This window comes from Nothobranchius furzeri, chromosome 11, assembly GCF_043380555.1.
Source record: "Nothobranchius furzeri strain GRZ-AD chromosome 11, NfurGRZ-RIMD1, whole genome shotgun sequence".
NCBI lineage: Eukaryota > Metazoa > Chordata > Actinopteri > Cyprinodontiformes > Nothobranchiidae > Nothobranchius > Nothobranchius furzeri.
Genome location: NC_091751.1, coordinates 71,845,361 through 71,857,333, shown reverse-complemented (window position 1 = coordinate 71,857,333; position 11,973 = coordinate 71,845,361). Strand labels below are relative to the sequence as shown.

The window sequence follows — 11,973 nt, the reverse complement described above, 5'->3', positions numbered from 1 at the left end:
CTAAAATATTGGGAAAGGTTGTGGCGGATCAGCTGATGACTTCTCTGGAACTACACAACAGTTCTGATAAATTCCAGTCTGGTTTTGGTAAAAAGCGTTCAACAGAAACAGCTTTACTTTAAGTTTCCAGTGACATCATGATGACTGCAGACAACGGGGAATTCACAGTGTTAGTACTGTTAGATCGTTCTGCAGCTTTTGACCCTGTTGATCACAACACCTTAATTAACAGACTTGGTGGCTCGGTGGGGATCTCTGGAACCGTTCTAGACTGGTTTAGATCGTACCTTTCTAACAGAAGTTGCAGTGTCTGTATAAACCAAATCATGTCAGATTCTACTGATCTGTTCTGTGGTGTACCCCAAGGCTCTGTTTTGGGTCCACTGTTGTTTCTACTGCACATACACCCTCTTGGACAGATAATTGATTCATTTCATAATGTCTCTTACCACCTATATGCAGATGATATTCAGCTGTACTGCTCTTTTAAGGAATCTGAGTTCTATAAACTGTCTGAATTACTAGAGTGTCTATCAGCTATCACCAGCTGGCTAGAAGATAACTTCCTTCAGGTAAACTCTGAAAAGACTGAATGTCTGATCATTACCTCTGAGAGGATGGTTCCCCTGATTAGTCATAAATTTGGTAATTTATCTTCTGCCATCAAGACAAACTTAAGGAATTTGGGTGTTTTTGACCAATCAGTGTCTTTTGAAAGCCACTCAAAAACATTGGTCCAAAACAGTTTTTATCACTTAAGAAATATCTTCAAACTGCAAATGTTGGTGTCAAAACATGAACTTGAAATAGTTATCCATGCCTTTATCTCCTCCCGTCTAGATTATATATATTATATATATATATCTCTCTCTCTATATATATCTATATATATATATCTCTCTATATATATATATCTATATATATATATATATATATATATATATATATATATATATATATATCTATATATATATATAAATATTTATATACTAGAGCTGGGTAAAAAATGGATTTAATCGATCTTGGATCGATTTCAGATAAAATTTTGCAATAATGATTCATAGGTTCTGAGATCGATTAGTTTTCCCTAAGGAGTTGGCCCCATCCGTCCCCTGCGTGACACGTTCATATGTAAAATGGCTGAAGCAAGTGGAAGTTCAGGCTGCGACCAATCTCAGCTAAGGTCTTATGTCTGGATCCATTTCGGATTTAAAACACAAAAGGGCAAAGAGCTGGATACCACCAAAGTGATATGCAAGATCTGCCAAGTGAAGGTCAGTTATTGTAGAAATACTACGAATCTCAGAAACCACTTGACAAGATATCATGCTAAGCTAGCATTAGCTTCCGACAACAAGCCGTCCGGAGCAAAACAACAGAAACTCAGGGAATCACTAACATTGCCAGCCAGCTCTCCACGGGCCATAAAAATAACTGAGGCCATCGCAATTTTTGTTTGCAAAGATTTACGGCTGTACTCTGTAGTGGAAAACGGCTTCAAGCGGCTCGTTCAGGTGCTCGATCCCCAATACGTTATGGTGCCATGTAAACATCTGACTGAAACGGTTATCCCCATCATGTATAAATCTGTGAAAGAAGATATCCTGACAAAAATGATGTCAGCAGAGAGAGTTGGCATAACGTGCGACACCTGGACCTCACTGTCAACGCAGTCATATATGATGGTGACTTCTCACTACATTAACAACGAGTGGTGCCTAGCGTCTCATGTGCTACAGACCACCGAAGTTCTCACGAGCCACACCTCTGGTAATATCGCTGATATGTTGACGGGGGCCATACAGGAATGGGGGCCCAGCTGTCGTGACGGACAATGCTGCAAGTATGGTTAGAGCGGTGGACATGATGCAGCTAATGCACATTAGCTGCTTCGCGCTCACGCTGAACTTAGCCTCACAAGCGGGTCTGAGAATCCCAGCCGTGTCACGTCTGCTGGCTCAAGTCAGGCATATAGCAACGTTCTTTCACTGGAGTACGACGGCGAAACACATACTTAAAGAAAAACAGAAGCTGCTACAACTACCAGCGCACAAGCTAACAGTAGACATTGTGACGAGGTGGAACAGTGCTTTGGACATGTTCGGGCGCTTCTTGGAGCAACAGCCAGCGATCTCTGCCACTCTCCTTTCACAAGACGTGCAAAGAAATGAAAAAGATCTGTGCACCTCAACAGAGGAGAATGTAACGACTGCCCAAGATTTGGTGCGCGTCTTGAAACCAATGAAAGAAGCTACACTCGCATGTCGGAGGACAAGCAAACAACTCTGTCCGTCATCGCGCTGCTTCTCGCCCTGCTGCAGGGGGCCTTCACCCCCAGCCCCGGAGACTCCGCCGTGGTGAGGGACCTGAAGGCTGCTGTAAGGACCAACTTGACAACATGGTAAGCTGTCTGCATGTATGTAGGGCAAACAATAAAAATTACTAAAGGAAAGCTATTTTGTATTATGTGCTCTTTTCTAACTTGAAGCTGTAATCATTCACCCATGCACTTTTTTGTTTGCTTTTATGAATATATTAGTGTGCATGTTATGTTTATCCTCCCAACAAAAGTTATTGGTTGAATGTCTTTAAGAACACATTGTATGCAGCATCGGCTCCGGATCCTCGCTTTAAGGCCCTACCATTCCTGTCTGCTGAAGAGCGGGATGACACGTACGCCAGACTGCAGACCGACGCTGCCAACACTACACCTGAGGTAAGGATTTTGAAGAAAAAAATGTTCAATTTAATAAGAATGTTTTATTGAGAATCATAAGATTTTCAAGGCATGTTGTACTTTGAACAAAAGAAATCATGCATTTTTCTTTAATCTATTTTTTGTCACCCCCTGTCTTATTCTTTAGCTAAATACTTATGAGAAGGATGCTGCTGAAGGAGCCAAGGAGATGGGGGGTGTAACTTTTGCTAAAAAGCCAAAGATGTCCAGCACCTTGGAGTCTCTCCTTGGGCCAGTCTACTTGGCAACAGTGAAGGAGCATGGCCAGAAAACTCCAGCAATGAGGGCGGAAGATGAAATCAGACGATACAGGGCGGAGGATCCAGCTGGACTGAATGACAATCCTCTGACCTGGTGGAGGTCAAATGCCAGGGAGTGTCCACTTTTGGCTCGCCTGGCGAAGCAATACCTTTGCGTCCCAGGGACCAGTATTGCGTCGGAGAAGGTGTTTTCAACTGCGAGCGATACAGTCGCTGCCTAACCCCAGATCATGTTAATGAGCTTCTTTTCCTGCACGAGAATCTCAAAGTTTGTGAGAAGTGATTGAGACGTGGGACAGTTTTGTTTACAGTTTAAGTTAAAACTGCACAATTTATCCATTGCACTTGTTGAATTTTGAAGAACACTGTGTCCAAAAAGGGACTAAAGACACCAGGATGTGCCAAAGTATAGGAGGATAATGAGGTCCTTTTCCTGCACAAGAAGCTTAAAGTTGGTGAGAAGTGACTGAGAATTAAGAGTTTTGTTGACAATTGATGTTTAAACTGCACAATTTACAAGTTTTGCACTTAACTGTTGAAGTTACAAGACTGCTGTGTCCAAAGAGACACGAGAATGTGTCAAATTAAAGGATGATACCTTTGCTTAAAAGCTTGGTCTGTGACAGCAAAGCAATTCTTTCATTGCATGCATTTTTTTTTTAAATGTAATTCTGATAATATGCACAAAATTGTAATTGACATCCTCTCGTATCTCTGGGACAAGAAGCTATGTACATAAAAATATAAAAAATAGGATTAACTAAAAATGTAAAACCTGTAAATCAAAATGATGAATAGGCTAATGACAAGAACACAGTATGTAAACTTGTGACCAGAACTGTGCGTTAGTTATTTTCTAAAATACTTCCTGTTTCTGCCCTAGTTTTTCTGTGGTCTGGTTTGTAGTACCCTCATCATCTTGCCTCAGAATACCATCTTCGACTGGTTCTCTGCCACTCCCTCGACTCTATTTTGGATCGAAGCTTTGGGAATGCCTAAATTTGCTTTTGTTAAAAACCTGTTTCTGGTGAAGTAAAAATAAACTACATTTGTGTTTTGAAATGCAGTTGAGCCCTTTTAATTATTTAGGACCAGACTGAATCGAATCGTGATTAATCGATAACCTACTTTATGAATCGAAATCGGATCGATTTAGGAAACTGGCCACAATACCCAGCCCTAATATATACCCAAGTACCACAGGGGGGCGGATGTGTCATCGTCTCACTTTTGATTTGCCAGTGATAGACCGCGAGGGTGACTTTAACCGTGCGGAGACGAAGAGGAGGCGAACATTTGATATCAAGTTCAAAGAGAACGTGCTGATTATGCTGCAGAACACTCTGGGGAGCAGTAGCAGGGGTTGTATGAACTAGTCACTAGTCGACTTCACCGCTCTATAGTGACTTGTTATGCCTGTCATCGACTAGTCGCTGTCACGTGATAATGACCGGCAAGATGCAGCCCATGGAAAAGACAGCAGCCTGCTGTCAGCAGGTGACAAGCTCCTGCGCGTCGGTACTGACACCCGCCGTAAAACGGACATTTAACCAAATCATGACCTTTACCCTCTTGCAGTTTAACCTTCCCCTCACCCCATCCTAACCTTAACCAGCTTGCGCATGCAAAGCTCTGATTGTTGACGCGCTCCAGACATCTGCGTCATGAGCACGGCCACAGTAACGTTATCAAATCAGGTGTCGCCACCTCAAAAACTAATTTAACACGCGATCGTTCATGTCGACTCATTTCCTTTTATGTTTTCTGTCTTTTATTCTTTTATTTGTGCCTGATGCGTTTCGCTGCTGTGGAGCGGGGCGCATCACCTGTTTTGTCCTCCGTCGGTAGATCTTTTAGAAGTGCAGTTCAAAGGTAACTCATGAGGTGAATATATATGAACCCAGGTAGCAGTTTTTCTTTAGGATTGAGAGGAGATGCAGGAAGATAATAAACAGGCAGGACAGAAAAATAGTCAAATAAAAACAAGTTAGGTTTTGTACCTGCTGGTTGCAACAAACAGACACCATTGAAGGTAATCAGAAGTGAGGAACAGAAAATGAAATAATTATTTTAATGTTTAGAGCAGCAGGAACTCCGAGAGGCTGCAGGCGCATCAGTTAGTTTGCGGCCGCTGCGCAGGGGGAGGGGGGAGAGGGCTGAAGCAGGGGGAGGGGGGAGAGGGCTGAAGCAGAAACTACCGTTGTTAAAAGAAATGTGTTTAACTTTGAAAATGTGGGCGCAATTTTAATTGTCAAAAACTCCAGCGAACCATTAGTTCATTTTGCTCAAATAGAAATAGAGGCCTGCCTCTAATACTGGCCCTCCTTCCAATAAAGGCCTGGAGCTTGATGAGCTTGAGTCAAATACAGGCCCGGGCCTGTATTAGAGGATTTACGGTATGTGTGTGTGTGTGTGTGTATATATATATATATATATATATATATATATATATATATATATATATATATACACATATATACATACATGTGTGTATATATGTGTATATATATATATATATATATATACACATATATACATACATGTGTGTGTATATATATGTGTATATATATATATATATATATTAGGGCTGCACAATATATCAAAAAATTATCGTCATCGTGATAACGGGACATGCGATAGGTCCATCGCAAAGCACGTCAAAAACGGCGATAAATGTTTGGTTCAAACATTTCCATCCGTGTCATACATCAACTTTTTGTAAACCAGCTTTTTTTTTTTACGCGGAAGTATCATTTGACCAATCAAATGTAGCCCTTCTGATATGCGGCCAATCAAATGGGTCTGTTCACGTAATACGCCCACCCCCTACGTAGACCCTTACCTCAAAATTCCACTATCTCCGCTCCGCCCCCGCTGCCACTCGCTTCCCTTGTTCGTCATGCTGGCTCAGATTAACGAACGCACTTTGTGCTGAGGTTTCTGGAATCAGCGCTGCTTTCAAATGTGAACGTGAGTCCGCTCGGTGTCGTTAAGCAGCTGACAATAACCGGGCTGACTCCGACACGTGCCGGTGAACCCACCTACCTCCATGTCACTAGTATTCCACCGGGTGGTGATGTTAGCCCCAGGCTCCGGTTAGCTTCCAGCTAAAGGGCTGCAGCACTCTCCTCCCAGTCCCACCCTGCTAAAGAGGGCCTGGAAAAGTTCCCCCACACATCAAAGTGATTTTTCATTTATGAGCTTTTATAACCTTGTTAATCAGGATAGTTGATTTGCTGCTGCACATAAACTGTCAGTCAGAAGCTCTGCTAGCCGCTTAGCTTAGAGGAGCTAGTTCAATTTGTTAGCTTGTTATCAGAATAATAGTTGCAGTTTCATCATCTGAGCTGCTTTTTAAGATCTAGGTAAACTTGTTCACTTTGGGGTTAAAAACAAACGTTTTCACATATTTTCCATGTAGTTTTTTTTTTTTGCCAGTTCCTCTTCTGAAAGGTAGACAATTGTTTTTCTCTTTCCCTCAGAAAATCTTAATATTCTCCTAGTTTGGCCCAGCACAGTTCACTTCCCAGTTACAGCAACAGCCTTATATCATAACCACATAAGTGGAGAAAATGTTCAGTAGCAATGAGAGAATTTGCTGTTGCATTTAAGTGATGTAAACTATTATTTAACATTTAAACTATTTATTCTAAAAACCCTGGTAAGGGATAGGGATGCACCGATGGATCGGCATTTGATCCCAATCGGCCGATAGCGCCCCTATCGGTTTTGATCGGAATTTTCAAAATAGATCAAAGCAGACCGATCAGGTAGGGTTGTCACAGTAACCGGTGTAGCGGTAAACCCCGGTAAAAAAAAAGTTGACAATAATAACCGTCTTGTTTTTTAAAAAACTATATTATCTCTGTGGATTAGCGTGGCTGCAGTGTAGGCGCGGTGACCCTTACCAGCCACCGTATCATCGGCTGAAGTTGCCGGCGGCACATGCGCGCTTTGTTGTTTACAACCAAAACTTTCTTGAAGCTAAAGCTGAAATAATGGCCAAAGGAGGAGACGGCAGCGCTCAGGACATTTATTATCCCTCAAAGAAGACAAAGTGGGAAGTACGGGCATCTTTTGGATATTTGAAGAATGCTGAGGGACAGCTGATAGAAGACGGCTATCCTGTTTGCAGCACGTGCAGAAAAAGTGTCTGTGAAAGGCAGCAACGCTTCAAATCTCATGACACATCTGCGTGACCATCACCCACAACTCTACAGTCAACGCAAGGCAAGCTAACGTTAGCGTTTTAGCTAAAATGCGTGATCCGAGGATTTGGGTTGAGGGAGAATGCAACGAGTCGCTATATAAAGCAGCCGCAGCGCCGCTACCTGCATATAAACCGTGTCGCGGACACCGCCATGTTGAAATGATGCTATGCATTACGGGGCTCCCAGGGGCAGATAAGAGTTGGTCTCTCTCCGAGAATAATTATGAATTTAACAACGATTACTGCCTGATGACATTTTCCCACATCTGCAAAGCTCACTGGAAGGACACAAACCGAGGACAATATTTTCCTGATATAGGGTTTATTACTCAAGTAAGGGTAAAAAAGTATCTGATTAGAAGGCTACTCGAGTACTGAGTATCATCTGATCTAATATTGTTAAAATGATGACATCAAACAGACATAAAATAAGAAGTTATGGGCAAATATTGGTATTTTAAAGACTAAAGAGGAAAAATGTAAACAAATAAACAACATAATTACAAAATAACACATTTTAGGCTAAATTTAGACAAACTGAGGACAATATTTCCTGATATACAGAGTTTCTTTAATTGTGTGGAAATGTAGCACGTTTAAAAAAATACCGCGATAATACCGAAGACCGTGGTAATTTTGGTCACAATAACCGTGAGGTTACATTTTCACACCGTGACAACCCTAGTAGGTTGTTTGCAGTGTTGCACTATATAGCTCCCAGTTGCTCATGTAGTGGATAGTTAAGCTCAAATACGGCTCTGAAGTGCGGCTGGACCAGAGATCGCTTGTGGTAGCAAATAACTGCGCATTCTGAATATTTTCTGCAACTCTCACTTTGCATTCAGCGTACATGCGTGGAATGGCGGTGTTCGAAAAATACTTGTGGCTGGAAAACTCGTAGCGCGGATCCAATGTTTTTATCATGTTCTTAAATCCCGCTCCTTCTACTGTTCGCACGGGACACAAATCTTTTACCAAGTGGTACGTCACTGCATCTGTCACACTGTTCCATCATCTGCTGTCTCTGTCGTAGGGAGTGAGTTTTGTGTGTTTGTTAGCGTTTGCTGCCCGGAAGAAGCACTAGCCGCTGCAGCCGCAGCCGCAGGCTTTTTAGCTTTAGCTGCCAGCTGGCTCTCATTGTATTGTTTGGGATGTCTTCTTTTCAAGTGATTAAACAAGTTTGTGGTGTTGCCATCACTTGCCTTGACGCTCTCCTTGTAAATGACGTTTCGCTGCTCTTTATCATCTGGTGAAAAACCGAACCAGTTCCATATAACGGACGAGGCGTTCCTCTTCGGAACGAAAACCTCGCTGTCGCTCTCAGCCGCGGCCGAAGCCATGTTTGTTCACACACAGGTGAAAACAAGCGGGGCACTAATATATTACTATGACTCACTCTGATTGGTTAAGGGTCAAACAAAGGTGTGTCATTCGCCGGAGGTAAGTTCCCTTTTCATTCAGAGGCAGAAATTCAACAGCAGAGCTGTGAATCGTGATAAAACGGTCTCTCAAATATGACAGACCGTCAGATGTGTAGATCGTAAAACGGTCTAAAATCGTCATATCGCCCAGCCCTATAGTTTACTATTCAAACCCTTAAAATATGTTTCAGGTCATTTGGCCACTCCGGCTTTCCGTAGCCGTTTCCTCATTACACAGGGGAGGGAGGGGTTTGGCTCATCTCTCCGCACAAGCAGGACGAAAACAGAACTCCGTAGGCATTGAACGTCCCCAAATAATTAAAAACCAGGACGCCAAATGCAAAGTTTAGAGCAGCACATTTACCCAGAGGCTCTCAGACTGAGCAAACTTGTGAGAATACACGTAATAGCCGCTTAGAGACGGAGCAACATGTCGCTAGCATAGCGGCTAATCGTTAGCATAGCAGTTTGGCCAGTTATATCGATATAAAGATATAAAGTCATCTTATATCTTGTTTAAAAATTATACCGATATTTAAAGAATATCGATATATTGCCCAGCCCTAATTAGCACTGTTGTATGTATATTTGTGACCCAGCAAATGTGATCACTTTTCTCTGTTAACCCATAATAAAGACATTAAAGAACCAAACTTCATGAATGTTTTTTGTGACAAAGAAGTATCTGTTCCAATCACTCTATCAGAGAAAAATCAGAGTTTTAGAAATAACGGGACACTCAGTAGAGCCATTATATTATATTTTTTTACAAGTGTATGTAAACCTCTGACCACAACTGTATTTTTGCAATAAAAATGTTATGTTATAATGGAATTCATGCATTAGTTTTTGTTTGCTCTGAACCCAGAGCAGACGTCACACGCCAGACGACATCAACACTGCATACTTTAGTATTTGTTCATTTATCGCGAGTAATATCGATATCGCAATATTAAGCACTGTTATCGAATATCGCAGGTTTTCCTAATATCGTGCAGCCCTACTCCAATGTATGATTACGTGTGTTAAAATTACGTTATGTAGTACTAGCGTCGCCGTGAAGAGAGATCTTGTCTCATTCCGGTGTGAGAGCAGCAGCTGAACACGCGGTGACACCACCAGCAGCAAAAACTAGTAGGGATCCGGACATTTTTAAATCAGCTTCGGTGTAAAGTGAAACGTTGTTTATAACAATGTTATAAATCCAGTCGGGTGAATTTAGGCAAAGTAGGCAGCTTGTTAACATCGGTGAACAGCTGCAGCGAGAACTTAAGCTAACGTTCGTAAGCTAGTTAATAACACTTAACTTTTGTAAATACCGCTCTACGAGCCCCGTCTAGGTGCGCTACTTCTTCTGAAAACTGAACACGAGCTTGAACTAGTAGAGGGAATGCTAAAGATCGCAAAAACAATTTCAGGCTCTACTTTTCCCTTTGTTTAGTACTCGTGTCGCTCATGGTTTACATGCTCTTGCTGTCCAGCATGGCGGACCCAAGTGATTAGGTGACGTAGGTGCAAAGGGTCAATACACAAAGCTGCCCTGCCTGGTTCCTAGATGACAACTAGCAGCAGCTTATGTAGTCTCTCATTCTCACGTGGGTTCTTGTGGCGTGCGTTTGTGTCGGTAAAAAATTAGGCAAACTCGTTAATAAAAAGTGGACAGAATTAATTATAATTATCTGCAACCCCTGAGGAGTTCACTCATCAAGTGGACCTGTGGGTCTAGCAGCACCCCAGCCCCTCCAGGCTCCGCTGCAGGATAATGGCAATTCCCTCAGCCTGCTTGACCCCATGCAGTGCTGCCGGGTTTGTGGGGAAACAAGGGCAGAAAAACCTCTTTCTTCTCAATTACCCCTGTAGCCCCCGGCCACCGAGCACTCACAAAGGAATCTGGCTTCATTAAAACCATCTCAGCCAGGAAAGAGCCAAACAAGCTAATTTACCAGCAGAGTGGTGGGGGAGGAACCCCGGCTGGTGGATGTTTCCAGCTTCTGCACAAAAGAAACGTCTTTTACAAAAGCAGAACCTCTAGAGGCCATGAGCCTCGCTGTGGATGCGAGAGGAGACAGCAGGAAGGAGAGCATTAGTGGGCGGATCTGAGCAAACTTGACAGCAACTCCTCAGCAGACCTCAAGGAAAAATGCAAGTATGACAGCAAAGTGTGTGTGTGTGTGTGTGTGTGTGTGTGTGTGTGTGTGTGTGTGTGTGTGTGTGTGTGTGTGTGTGTGTGTGTGTGTGTGTGTGTGTGTGTGTGTCAGTGAGAGAGAGAGGAGTAGACTCCGTCTGAAAGGAGATGGGGGGGGGGTTAAAAGGAAGGTAGAGAGGCTGCCTGGGGGCGCGCGCGCACACACACACACACACACACACACACACACACACACACACACACACACACACACACACACACACACACACACACACACACACACAGTAGAGAAGAGGGAGGGATGAACATTCCAGCTTGGATCAGAGGAACACTGAGGGCTGGGTGTGAGGAGCAACAGCAGAGGTATGCACGCACACAGCGAACACCTTGATACGGAGCAGTGATTTAGCGCTGTTCCTGCTAAAGGTTAGCGCCTGTCGCCCGGGCTGACTAACAACCCTCACAAGTGTTGGAAACTTTCATTCTGTCCCTGTTTTTGATCATCTACAGATGTTAGCACGTCAACAGGCACGCGCGCGCGCGCAGCTCAAAGACAAAAGTCAGAGAAGAAGAAAACTTACCAATCAACCCGCCGACCATGAAGGCAAACGCCTGGAACAAAAGCAGAATCACTCCCACTATCACCAACTTTTTGGTGCTCATATTTTCAATAATAGCGCCCGCCATCGCTGAAGCTCCGAGAAAACGAGCAACCCGAGAGAGAAACTAACACTAACGCGGAGGAGAGAGGCGACAACGCTGCATCCACCAGGCGAGCTGGGCCCCTCCGCCGCTCTGCTGCTGCTGCTGCTGCTGCCTTTCAACTTCGAAGGAGGGAAGAAAAAAAGAAAGCAGGGATCACGTGACCGACTAGCGCCGACGTTTATTCCTGAGCAGCCAGGAGAGCGCGAGCGCCACCGCACTGCAGGTAGTGCAGGTTAGCGTGTTGGGATGGCGGGAACAGCGCCCCGTGTGCTAGCCCAGGACCGCAGCATCAGGTGTTTTATTAAAAAAGGTATGTGGGCCACCTCAGTCTTTTAGTAAACAAGATGGATGGCTCACACACACCTTAAGTAGTAAAATATGAAATAACTTAGTGTTCACACACACACACACACACACACACACACACACACACACACACACACACACACACACACACACACACACACACACAGGGAGGAAGGTATGGGGTGTCG

General features: G+C 43.5%; 1 protein-coding gene across 1 annotated transcript in view; it reads right to left on the bottom strand.

Annotated features, from left to right (window-relative positions):
* Positions 1-11,604, bottom strand: part of wls (Wnt ligand secretion mediator) — a 60,938-nt gene extending 49,334 nt beyond the window's left edge. The window contains exon 1 of the mRNA XM_070541827.1: positions 11,356-11,604. Coding sequence (XP_070397928.1) covers positions 11,356-11,461 — 106 coding nt within the window. The 5' untranslated portion in view covers positions 11,462-11,604. The remainder of the gene's footprint in view (positions 1-11,355) is intronic.
* Between the last annotated feature and the right edge of the window lie 369 nt (positions 11,605-11,973).